The sequence below is a fragment of the Podarcis melisellensis genome, assembly GCF_964234715.1.
Source record: "Podarcis melisellensis genome assembly, chromosome: 13".
Classification (NCBI taxonomy): domain Eukaryota; kingdom Metazoa; phylum Chordata; class Lepidosauria; order Squamata; family Lacertidae; genus Podarcis; species Podarcis melisellensis.
In genome coordinates, this window is record NC_138545.1 from 15,374,621 (window position 1) to 15,387,367 (window position 12,747).

The 12,747-nt window shown below is 48.3% G+C and overlaps 1 protein-coding gene across 2 annotated transcripts; it reads right to left on the reverse strand.

Moving 5' to 3' along the window:
- Positions 1 to 1,460: 1,460 nt before the first annotated feature.
- Positions 1,461 to 12,375, reverse strand: LOC309353960 (uncharacterized protein). 2 transcript variants are annotated; one of them, XM_081883607.1, is made up of 5 exons: positions 12,150 to 12,375; positions 7,675 to 8,917; positions 7,006 to 7,132; positions 6,100 to 6,213; positions 1,461 to 4,237 (listed from the first exon to the last, which is right to left on the reverse strand). In XM_081883607.1, exons 2-5 carry the CDS (start codon positions 8,794 to 8,796, stop codon positions 2,736 to 2,738), a joined length of 2,865 nt encoding a protein of 954 aa, XP_081739733.1. In that variant the 5' UTR covers positions 8,797 to 8,917; positions 12,150 to 12,375; the 3' UTR covers positions 1,461 to 2,735. The 2 variants fall into 2 exon arrangements, with proteins under 2 accessions (XP_081739733.1, XP_081739734.1); XM_081883608.1 differs by lacking the exon at positions 12,150 to 12,375 and adding an exon at positions 9,868 to 9,940.
- Between the last annotated feature and the right edge of the window lie 372 nt (positions 12,376 to 12,747).

The window sequence follows — 12,747 nt, forward strand, 5'->3', positions numbered from 1 at the left end:
CACATAACACTTTCACGAAAGCAATGTGGGCTCCCCTCCCCTTTTAAAAAAACAAAACCTGGCTCTACTGCATTGCACAGCTTGCCAGAAAAGATTCCTTTGCTACATTTCTGCCCACAAGGCTGCTGCTAAAAGCACAGAAGGGGCCTATACAAACACTGCCGGCCCTATGCGTTTCAGACCAAATGGACTCAGGAGAGAACGTGCATTTCTAAAGTGCACAGCCCTGCTATAGAGCTTCCTCTGTTATTGGTAATCAGTTACCTGCTAGGATATGGAAGCACTTGATTAAACAATAAACACCAGGCACACCCTGGTGGAAGGTTTTGGAAGTATTGAATTTGCATGCTATCCGAATAATGGAGCGGAAAGGGGATTTCATGGGCCAGGGCCAACCTAACTGCCGCAAACATGTTAACTTTTAATAAAAAGCCTGTTTGCCAGGGTGCAGAGAGAAATGTCCTTAAATATGGAGCTGGAGGAGGTGGGCAGAAAGTAGATCAGCAATTTCCTCACAGAGTACATCCTTATTTGGGATGCATTCCCCTTTCAAGGCTCTGGAAGAGACCCCAGACCCACCTTCCTACTTATTCTGTTTGCCAGCAGCAAGAATCCAGCCTGATGAAGAAGAGTTCTGTTGGACTCTAAAGCTTACCCATGTTTTTAAATATTTTTGATGTTTCCAAGGGAGGTTTTAGCTTTTTAAAAACTTTTTGGGATTTTTAACTTCTAACAAATTAACACCTTTTTCAACTTTCAAGTTTTGTCTACTTCACCTGTTTATAAAGGTTTACCTGTCAGAGTTAGGAGCAGCGGCCCCTAGTCCATCTCTGCTAGATCAGCCTCCAGGTCCTACGACTGCTAGTAACATTGATTTCTATAAACCTTCAAGAAATATAATTGCCAATATGTGGTCTAGAGCAGGTGGATAATACATAGACCCTCAACCATTCATACAACTCTAGGAAACTTGCAGTTCATTGGCAAAGGGATTCTGTCTCCCAATTGTCTTTTAAAAAAGCAAAAACAAAAAAGCCTCCCTCTATTATTATTATTATTATTATTATTATTCACAGCAAACTGGGTTGTTAAAAATGAACGCTTTGGGGAAAACCAGAAACGAACTTGTGTGCTTGGTTCCATGAATGGTTCAGCAATTCCTGGGCTTATAGCACATGCTCAGAGGCACCCTGGTCCTTAATTCTTCACAGATATTTGCCCAAATGAGCTACTGCTTCACACCTGGCTCCAGGAGGTGGGGCACGCAGGACCAGTCGAAAACAAAGCAAATCACATAAGCCAGATGATTGCCCTAAAGGTTATTATTGGAACTCTGTGCTGCCAGAAATGGAAGAGTAACACTTCCATTGCTTTGGGCACCAGATGAAAGGGGGTTGTATATGTTACAGACCAAAAAATAATAGTTCAATGGATTAAGCCAGGAAAGCTATGGAAACAAAAAAAGGAAAATATATTTTATTTTCCATATGTACAATCAAGCAGCCCAACACTCTGCCCATGATGCTGAATCTCCCAGCAGGTATTGTGCCACCTTCCCTGCCCAATGGAAAACCACGGCGGAGAGTTCACAGCAGATAAAAAAAAACTTAACATGTACAAGACGAAACAAATAAACAAACAGCTGCCATTAGCCATCTCTCAACCAAGTCACTGCAATGGACCATGCTTGAGAACTGAGGAGACTTGGAGGTAAGCTGGAGGGTGAAAATTTACAGCCAAGAAGTGACTGGTTGAGCCTCCAATAAAAGAGGCATTGTGTTGATCCTGAACCCTTAAGTTTGGGAGTTCTGTTTCTGGGCTGTACCTCTCCAGACTGCTGGAAGAATTACACAGCTCCCTGTAGGGAGAAAAAACTGACACAATTCCCTGGCATGTCAGGGAGAAAGGTTCTAAAACAATGCTCCCCGCCCCCGCTGGCTTTCTGTGTGCAAGAGATTTGCCTCCACCAAATACTGAAAGATTTAAACACACGCAAGCATCCTGCAGGCCGATATGGTACAGTCCAAAAACAGGCTTGCCATATCATCGGTCCTTAGGATGGGGACCATTGTTGTGGCCCTGGAGATGAACCCTCTAGCTCAGGCATAGGCAAACTCGGCCCTCCAGATGTTTTGGGACTACAACTCCCATCATCCCTAGCTAACAGGACCAGTGGTCAGGGTGATGGGAGTTGTAGTCCCAAAACATCTGGAGGGCAGAGTTTGCCTATGCCTGCTCTAGCTCATGAATTCCTGTTCCAAAGTGACTGGCACCAGGAAGGTAGCTTTGTTCCGGCAAGTGGAAAGTGCTAGCTTTTCCCTTGGCTTGGTCTAAGCCTTTCTCTGTTTATAACATTCATTGTTTGGGGTGCCCTATTACACCAAGCAGAATCCTAAAGACTGTAAGGGCTTTGGAGTTGCCCCTCTTGAAATCCCAAGTCCCCTTTCTGGATGTAGGCTTGAACAAATCTTTAGGAGTAAGCTACAACCCCGAATATTTGCAAGCGGGGGCTATTTGGATCTCCAGGCTCGCAGCCACCCATCCGCAACTGCGTGCACCCCCCCCTTTTCCCAACCCTTTCTCCAAATAACTCCAAGCAGTCACCGCCCTCAAGACCATGGTCAGAACAAACTGTTCAACCAGCTAATGCAAATGCGGCTCATCAAAATCTAGGGTCCCAGGGTCCCACCAGAAAGCGATCGCTTCCCACAGTGGAATTTGCATGGTGTTTCCGCTCATAAAATCATCTCCACGGGGTCACGCGAGTAAGGAGAGGCATCCCACACGGGAGCCAGCCCCAAGGCCTCCGGCTTGCCGTGGAAGCGCTGGTGCCGGCAGAGCGTCGAACGGTCCCTGTAGTTTTTCCCGCACTCGCCGCACTGGAAAGAGCGCTGTCCCGTGTGCACGATCTGGTGGCGCAGCAGCTTGGATCGGTGACTGAAGCTCTTGGGGCAGTCGGGGCAGGCGTGGGGCTGCCCCAGGGCGTGCGTGAGCTGGTGCAGGGCCAGCAGGCTGGGCAGCGGGTGGCGCTGCTGTGTGGCATGGATCCGCTGGTGGCGGGAAAGGCTGGAGTTGCGGGTGAACGTCCGCCCGCAGTCAGTGCACTGGGGGACCTCGCTGCCTTCCAGCGACGTTTGGTTGGCGGGCTGCAAATCCAGACAGGGATAGCTCTCCCGGCTGTCAGAGCAGAGGGGCCCTCCGTCGCTGACAAGCAGGCAATCGGCATCTTCCTCCTCCTCAATCCATCTGTGCTCCTCACAATCCCCTACACGCAGCTCTACTATTTCCTCGCCCCCGCGGTTTCCAGCACACAGCTCCAAGCTCCGCTGGTGCCCAGGGATCCCAGGCCGGTGCTCCATAATTTTGCCGCTGTGGAGCTCCGCGTCCCACCCGTGCTCAGAATCCCCAACACGGAGCTCTAGGATCTCCTTGTCCTGCTGGAGCTCCAAGCGTGGGTTGCCCTCACTATTTCCAGCAGGGAGCGCGTCATCTGCCTGCTCGCCACCCTGCCCGTCTGCGATCCACTCGTATTCCCATTCCTCCTCGCAGAGGTCCGAGCCTAGTCCGAGCTCGGCGTCTCCCGTGCGGAGTTCCCCGCCGCCGGTCCCTCCTTGTTGCTGCCACTGCCGCTGGTGCACCTGGAGGTGTTGGGTGAGGTTGGAGCGTCGGCTGAAGCCTCTCCCGCACTCGGGGCAGCTGTGGGGGCGCTTGCCTGTGTGCACGCAGCGGTGCTGCTGCAGCTTGGAGCTGAGGCAGAAGCCGCGCCCGCACACATCGCAGCGGTATGGACGCTCGCCCGAGTGGGTCTTCTGGTGGCGGGCCAGCTTGTTGCGGTCACAGAAGCGCTTCCCGCACTCGGGGTACTTGCAGGAGGGGTCCCCGGGGCGGAGGCAGCGGTGGCGGGCCAGCTTTGAGCGCTGGGCGAAGCTCTTGGGGCAGCTCGAGCACCGGTACGGCTTGTCCCTAGCGTGCGAGAGCTGGTGCCGAGCCAAAGCGGATTGCCAAGGGAACTTCTTGCCACAGTCGGGGCACGTGAATCGTGGCTCTGTCCGATGCCAGCGGGGCCTGCTGCTGTCCGTGGTGGGAGGGCTGCTTTTGACAGCCCTGTCCGCGCTTCTGAGACCACTTCTGAGGCTACTTCTGGTTCTCGGCACAACCGGAGGGCTGTCCGCTGCTTTCTCTTCCTTCCAGGTCAACAGCTCCTCACAGTCAGACTCGCTCGAGAGCTCAGCATCTTCTGGAAAAGGGAAGAAAGAGAAGGATGGGGAAAGATTATGCAGTCATAGGAAAAAGGAAGTAAACCCTCTTTGAATTCTGTGGTTTTACTTATAAGGACATTATAACAAATCACCTGTTCCGTAGCAGGTCTTAAAATTAGGTCAATACAACAACACAAGACACATGACACTGTGTCATGATTTACTTAACAAAAATAAAGCCAAACTGGAGGCGCCATGTGTGAAAAACTAAGTACAAAGCTAAGTTCAAAGAGAGTTCCCTCACGACTTTTTTTTTAATTGGGCTTTATAAGCAGGAATAATGTTATACAAATAAGTATACCAAGTTTTCTCATGTCACTTGTGTATCACAAAAACAGCATAATAAATGCAGGAAAATATCTACAACCTAGGTTTCATTATTAGTGGTGAATGCATAAGTTCTTGGTTTATGAATTGGTTTAAACAATCAGGAAGAAGGAAAAAAAGGGGAAGAGGGGGAGGGGGGAGTGGCAAGTGGGGTGGGGTCATTATGCTTCTATTCTTCTACTTAGTGTATGTGTGGGTTTTTGTGCCAGTGTTACTTGTATGGGTTCTCTTACTATTCACTTGTAGTTCCTTGGTGGTGAGAGGGGTTGCATGTGGCTGAGGGTGTGGCTGGTTGTCTCTGGCTGGCTGTAGTGAGATTTGTTTTTGTGTGTGAGTGGGGTGTGAGTGTATATTTTTTAATCAGGTTATCCAGATTGATTCGTATGCTGTCGGGGGATTCTTGTTGTTTTCTTGTCGGGCTGTGTATGTGATAAAGGGGAACCAAACCGGGGTTCTTCTATTTGTCCCCGTGTCTCCCATGACTTTGTAAGGTAGATGTTTGTCTGGGTTTAGCCCTACCTGGAAGTTGAGGCCTCGGGGGAAGAGAAGGAAAATGCTCCTTACTCCCCAGCAGATTTCAACACCACCAATGATCCTAAAGAGTAATTGAATTTAAATGTCCCTGCCCCAGGGCATAAGCCAGCACACTGGCCATGTGGGCTCCTGGCCAGCTCTCAAACCTCCTCCAGCATCTCCACCAGGGTCAGGGGAACCGAAGAAGAAGAAGAAGAAGAAGAAGAAGAAGAAGAAGAAGAAGAAGAAGAAGAAGAAGAAGAAGAAGAATTTTGATTTCATATCCCGCTTTATCACTACCCGAAGGAGTCTCAAAGCAGCTAACATTCTCCTTTCCCTTCCTCCCCCACAACAAACACTCTGTGAGGTAAGTGGGGCTGAGAGACTCCAGAGAAGTGTGACTAGCCCAGCAGCTGCATGTGGAGGAGCGGGGAATTGAACCCAGTTCACCAGATTACGAGTCTACCGCTCTTAACCACTACACCACAATGGCCAAAGTCTGTACTGCAGTGTTGGGATGTGCACCCATTATGAAGGCCAAGTCGTATGTCTTCCTGACAAACGAGTTCTCAAGCAGTTGTATCTTTCTCAGAATCCACGTTTAGGACTTGAGAGGAGTTGCTTCATAGAATCTTAAGAGTTGAGAGGGGACTCAAATGTCATCTAGCCCAACCTCCTGCAGATGCAGGAGAGCCACTACTACAACCTCCCTGATAGGTTGGCCATCTGGCCTCTGCTACAACCTCCCTGATAACCAGCCTAGCCTCTAATGAAGGAGAGTCCACCACCTTCTGAATACAACTGTGTTTTGTTGAAAGAAACCAGAGTCATAACACATGACTTAAGCTTAGCTTCTTTCTAACAAACCATGGTTAAGATTAACCATGGTTTACTGAGTTTGGACAACACTATAAGCTGTGTCCAAATAAACAGAAGCGAAAGCTTTCAAATCTGAATGCAGAATAAAAACCAGTAACATCAAGGGCAGTTGTTTTCTCACTAGCGTCTCTTGGTGGGACTCCTTTTTTTGACTCCTGGAGATCTTGGAAACATGGAACTGGGCTCTTGCTACTTTCCATCTGAGAGATCAGATCTGGTTTGCGAGTTGGAAATCCTGCAAAGTGGAGAAGAGAAACAAAATGAAAAATATTTTAAAGATAAACAGATTTTTTAATAATAATAATGAAAAGAAACGGGCAGGGCCCAAGAGCAACCTTGCTTCAAACACAAGTGTATTTACACTTTAGATTCTGCTGAGTCACTCTAACACGCTTGCTGAGTCACTCTCACTTCACCAGTTGCTGGTGCAGGACAAACACACGCAACTTAACCCTTCCTTGCCCTTTTCCCTCTACATCCGTAAACCTTTATTCATTAACAAAATATTCCAGTCCATGATAACGAAACACAGTGCGGAATCGTTAACTTGTGATAACCTTGGGACGCCTAAATGTCACTGCAGGGTCCTTCAAATCGAGCCAATCACATTTAATATCATTAAAAGTTGTTAAAATCTTGTATTTGCATTTTCCTTTTTGATTGTATCCTGAACGTTTGGATGGTGTTCCAGAGCAGGAAGCCATGAAGTAAAGTATGTTAATCTATGCAGAGAGCAGCTAAGGATGAAAGATTTATAACTCTGTTTCTACTCAACAGATGACCCATCTGTAAATGGCTCTGAGATGGTGGTTTAGAATGCAGTTAATAAATCAACTGTAATCCAAAGGAGAGCACCACTACATTTAGCAGTCAAGTCGAGCTAGCAGCCCCTCCGAAGGCTACAACTTCATCATTTTTGATAGGACAAAGGCTTGGCAACACCTCCCCACCATGAATGTAAACAATGGAGCAGCCAAGCTGATTCAGAGATCCTTCACCAATGACTCTACAGACATTCAATTCTCACCCAGTGACCGGACATTCTCATAATTCTCTAGCATGACCTCCCGGTAGATCTGCCTCTGAGTTTCATCCAGGACTCTCCATTCTTCCTCAAAAAAATACACACCCACCTCTTCAAAGGTCACCAGTGCCTGAAACAATGCAAAATATATTTTTTTTAAAGCATATACACGCAGCAGGAAAAAATACTACTATAAATATATACCTTTAACCAGAGAAGCAGTATAAATACGAAGAAAATTTCCCCCAAAATTATTCAACTTATGTTTGCGAAACTGCATTCCAATAGAAAATAAACCAACTCCTTTTTTCCATAAAGGCATTACCACTTTGTCTCTCCCCTGCACTAACCCTAAATATATTTGTGAGTTTAATCACTTGTGAGTTTAATCACTTGATTTTTCCCGTTTTTGTTAGTCATGGCTCCCCTGAAATGACTTGGGATCTGACCTCCTCCAGCCATTCCTTTCCCCACATGATTAATATTGTGTGAAGGGAGAGGTGAATCTGAATACACAACCCTAGGCTGCATTTATTGGCCATTTATACTTGTTGTGCATGAAAAGTGGATCACAGCTTTGAAAATGCCTGTTGTAAACGGCCCTCCCCCCCCAAAAAACCACCCCATGCCTCATGGCTAACCCACATGCGATCCCTATATGGGGTATCTCACCTTTTCCCCATGTCTCTGAAGCAGAGAAAGGCCTGTCAGGAAGTTTTCCACCAGGTCCACAGCCTGCGCACAGGTCTCTGGGTGCTGCTGCCACACCCAGCTCTGAATTTCCTGAGGCAAAATGGCCAGGAATTGCTCCAGGACCAGCAGCTCCAGAATCTGCTCCTTGCTGCGGCTCTCCGGCTTCAGCCAAAGGCGGCAAAGTTCCCACAGCTGCCCGTAAGCTTTCCGCGGGTCCTCAGCTTCCTGGTAGCGAAACCACCGGAAACCCTGGCGGGCAGTCTCCATGGCGATCCCATCTTCTCCCAAGATGGCCCCCCCACGTTCTGGGCTGTTACAAGCCTCTTGTGTTTCTTCTCCTCCTCCTCCTTTAGGGTCGTCTGGTTTCTCTGGAGAAGCCCGACTGGCCTTGCCACTCTCCTTAGATGCCACCTCAGATTCCATTAACTCTTCCTCTTTGGGGTTGGCTGCCTTCTGGATAGAGGCCTCGCAGCTCTCAGCACTGTCCCTCTGTGTCGGTTCGGTCTGGGTGGCCTTTTCTACTCTAGGGAGACCTGTGTGTTCAAGTGACTCAACGAAGTCCTCAACGCTCCCTCCATCTATGATCTTAGGCTGGGTCTCCTCTTCCTCTTGAGAACCTTTTTCAGAAGACACCACACAGGCCTCAATGTCATCATCATCTGACACAAACTCAGGTTCTTGCGACTCCTGCTTTTCAGGGTCAACCTCCTCTTCTTCGATAGTAATCACGCAATTCGGGCTGACCATCACTTCCGTTTTGGTCCCTCTCTCTTCTTTGGGGTCAGAGATGTTTTCAAAAGAAACCACACAAGTCTCAATTTTATTCTCCAGCATCACCTCAGGTGTATCTGCCTTAGATGCCTCCTCTTCTGGAGTGGGGAGAATCACCTGTTGCCGGACTTCCCAACACTGAGGCTTCACCATAGCTTCATGCGGATCCATCCGGTCCTTGCGGGAGCGAGAGCGCTTGAGGATCTCCTTGATGGTCCCAATGGGAGGCGAGGTCTCCTCCATTTCGACACTGATTTGGACCCCTGGTTCTAATGGGGAAGGGAAGCGGAGAACCCAAGTAGCTGATGAGTCACCTGCCTTGGTGGTCATAGTTCAGCCGGCTTCAGAAGGATGGGTGGTGGCGGTTATCCCACGTTCTGGAGCCTCAATTTATATTTGGTGTATGAACAGCCATCTCCTGACAGTGGCGAGTTTGAAAGAAGCCAGGCAGCTGAGAGGTGGAAAAAGTAAATGCTATATGGTTAAAAAACATAGGTATGGGGGGTACTTAAACATTTCACCCTTAGACAGAAGACAAGAGGACTCAAACAGAAAAGTCACCTGCCACTACAGAAATAGAGACTAGAAACACACAATATCATTGCATTTGTTGGCACTTCTGGTCGAAAACTAAATTGGTTTCCCAGTCTGACTTCCACTGCAAAATAATGATGATGATGTATTTTTCCGTATATCAGACTCTATTTCCCCCCAATTTTTTTTAAAGTTTAAAACTGGGGGTTGTCTTATACATGGAATGTTGCAATTATTTAATTTTGGGCTCAAAAAATAGGGGGCGTCTTATACATGGGGGCGTCTTATACACGGAAAAATATGATGATTTATTATTTATACCCCGCCCATCTGGCTGGGTTTCCCCAGCCACTCTGGGCGGCTCCCAAAAGAATATTAAAAGCACAGTAAAACATCAAACATTAAAAACCTCCCTAAACAGGGCTGCCTTCAGATGTCTTCTAAAAGTCAGATAGTTGTTTATTTCCTTGACATCTGATGGAATGGCGTTCCACAGGGTGGGCGCCACTACCAAGAAAGCCCTCGGTATGAATGTAGTTTTTATTCATAGAATCATAGAATCGTATAGTTGGAAGGTACTCCAAGGCTCTAGTCCAACCCCCTGCAATGTAGGAATCACAGCATAAAAATAAAAGCTTCCAGTTCATAATGATGTGTAAAGGGCTTTCCGTGGTCACTCCAGCTCCAAAATGGCAGAAAATCACAGGCATTTACACAGGTGCACTATTTACACGGCAACTGATATGGGATGGAATCCTGTCCCGTGGTTAGTTCCAGCATCAACGCAACCAGTTTGGGACTTAAGCTTGGAGGGTCCTAGAACATTTGCCCAATCAAACGAAACAGGGAAAGCACAGAGGCACACACCAAATGCAAGGGGCAGATTAGGAAGAAGAGATCTGTATCACTGAGCAGCCTGCTCCATCTGCAGAAGCAAAGAACCTGGAACCTGGGCTATGTCACCAACTGTCAAAGGCTAGGAAACTGTTTGCAGAAGAACAGGAGAGTATTATGAGACCTGCTAATAGCTCCAATTCCATTTGCTGTTAAAAGAGGAGCAGGGGCTTACTGCTCATCATCTGATTAGGAACACAAGAAACTGTTGGTATTTAACTCCCAGTAAATTAGCAAAAGTTTTTAAAGCAAAAATGTATAAAACAGGGTCGAATGTATGTTGGAAATGTAAGGAAAAAGAAGGCACCTTTTATCATATGTGGTGGAAATGTTAGGTAGTAAAAGAATTTTGGGAAATGATATATAATGAGTTGGGAAAAAATGTTTAAAATAACTTTTTCTAAAAAACCTGGAGCCTTTCTTTTAGGAATCTTAGGAGCTGAAATCCCAAGGGAGCAGAAAAGACTATTTATGTATGCGACCACAGATGTGTGGATGTTATTGGCCCGGAAATGGAAAGAAGATAAAAGTCCCTAGCAGAGAAGAATGGCAGATCAAGTAGATGGATTATGCCAAAATGAATAAAATGACCCAAAGAGTCAGAAATCAGGAAGACCAAAATTTTAATAAGGGATGGGGGGAAATTATAATTTATCTTAAAAACCATTGTAAACAGTTAAAACCGTAAGTAGGATTGGAATAACACTTGTAGTTTAATGGTGATTTTTGGACATAATGGATACGTAAAAGATTTGGATTATCATAAAAGATACAGAAGGAAATAATTAACAGTAAGATTCACAAAGGGGAGGAGGAAAGTCCAGGAGATTCTTTGGAATCTTGTTTGTATATTGTATATTGGATATGTTGTGTATTGAGTCAAAGGATTTTATATCTGTATTATTATTGTCTGCATTTGCATTAGGGTAAAGTAACTGCCTTTTGGTTCCAGAGGGTACAGATACTATTGGTTCATTTAAGCTGCTGTATTTGGATCCTCTGTCTTATTGGTTTCCTCCAAAAGGCAGGACTGAGATTGCCTGAGATTGAACCCCTCCAAAATGTATCCTTTCTAGCTAGTTCCCTGTCCCTATAAATGTAGCTCTCCCCTCCTCAGGTCTCAGTCTTGTTGCTTTAATAAAGAAGTGTTACTAGAGAACTGTCTCCAGCATATTATGTCAAGAGAGCTGAAATCACAAACCCCACGTCACAACAGGATATGTGATTGTAAAAGTTTGGTCTGAAAACCAAATACTGTAAACAAATTTACACACACACCAAAGGAACGCAGGAAACTGCTTTCTACTCAGGCAGACCATCAAGCTCAATATTGTCTACACGGACTGGCAGCTCCAGGATTTCAGCCGGGATCCTCTCCCAGTGTCATCGCAGTCGGCAAGTGAGTAAAACTCCCCCTTATTGGGAGGCTGTTGCAGCGGCTCGGAAGTCAGAAAGGAAAGTGAAAGGTGAATTGGCCGGGCTCCAAAATGGGGAGGGTCTCGGGATTGCCTCCCAACCCCAGTCGGAGGAAGGAGGACCCGAGGCTGGAAGGAATGGAGGTCTCAGCAGGATTCCTAAGCTTTCTCTCTTGAAGGAGGGATGGATAGGTTAAAGCCGAGGGAGGGAGACGCCAGGACGCCTGGGTTCCCTCCGCCCTCCTCAGCTGTGGGAGGGAAGCAAGGGGGCAGGGCTGCTGTTTGGGTTAAAAGGCAGCGGCGCCTGTGCCTCCCCTCCGTCTCCACGAGGCTGGGAACCAGCTCTAGGCAAGGGGGGCGTTGTAGGGAGGGAGGCGAGGATCCGGACTCCTGGGTTCTCCTCCCACGCCGTGCCCGGAGTGGGGCAAGGGGGGCGTTGCAGGGAGCGAGAGAGGGAGGCGAGGATCCGGACTCCTGGCTTCTCCTCCCACGCCGTGCCTGGAGTGGGACAAGGGGGGCGTTGCAGGGAGCGAGAGAGGGAGGCGAGGATCCGGACTCCTGGGTTCTCCTCCCACGCCGTGCCCGGAGTGGGACAAGGGGGGCGTTGCAGGGAGGGAGGCGAGGATCCGAATTCCTGGGTTCTCCTCCCACGCTGTGCCCGGGGTGGGCGAAGCATGTACAAAAAGCAAATTGCCCCCCCCCCCGCACCTTGCGTCTCCCTAGTCGGAAATCCCTATGCACGGAGAGGGAGAGCAGAGCCCTAGTGTCGCCCCCCCCCCTACCCAGCCAGGCAGCCCCCCATTAACTCCTGCTGCTGCGCGTTTCCTCCGTCTTTTTTACCTGTTCCAAACGATGATCACGGCGCCTCCTCCGCAGCTGAGAGCTCGAGACTCTTCCGTGGGGAGTATTAGGGGGGCGCGTCTCTCGCCGGCAAGAGCAAGCCCGCCCTTCTATCTCCCCCTCCGAGCACCGATCGGACCCCCACCCCTCAGGAAATGAGCAAACAGCCCGCGCTGCCGCGAGCCCCTCCCGACGAGGCGCTGCCTGCCCTCCCCTTCCGTCTCTCTGCACGTGGAGACGGGCGCGATATCGGGGCGGGGGGGTGGTCAGTGGGAAGAGAGTGGGTAGGGTTAACTATTCCTTGCCCGGCCTGATTTAATAAGGGGCTGGTTTGCCTGCAAAGATCCACCCACCCCCATTGCATTGCATTGCATTGTAACCCTGAGCGCTGCAGAGGGTGCAAATGTGAGGCCAGGAGTGTTTACTCGGAAGGAGGGCCTACTGGCTTCGAGAGGGCTTTCTCCCAAGTTAAGGGGGCAGATCACTTTGCAGCCAGAGAGAGAGAGATTTCTTGCCAACGATCAGCTGCAACAATCGATTGAACTGAGGGGGGAATCTGTTAAAAAGTTGATTTTCAGGTGTGGAACAATTTTATTGG

Bases quoted from the DNA above. Each gene is read 5' to 3' on its own strand.
- LOC309353960 (XM_081883607.1), bottom strand. From the start codon at position 8,796: ATGACCACCAAGGCAGGTGACTCATCAGCTACTTGGGTTCTCCGCTTC. The intron at 6,214-7,005 runs GTGAGAATTGAA...TCCACTTTGCAG, and splicing joins TGAGAATGTCCGGTCACTGG to GATTTCCAACTCGCAAACCA. The intron at 4,238-6,099 runs GTGAGAAAACAA...TCCCTTTTCCAG, and splicing joins AGTCCCACCAAGAGACGCTA to AAGATGCTGAGCTCTCGAGC.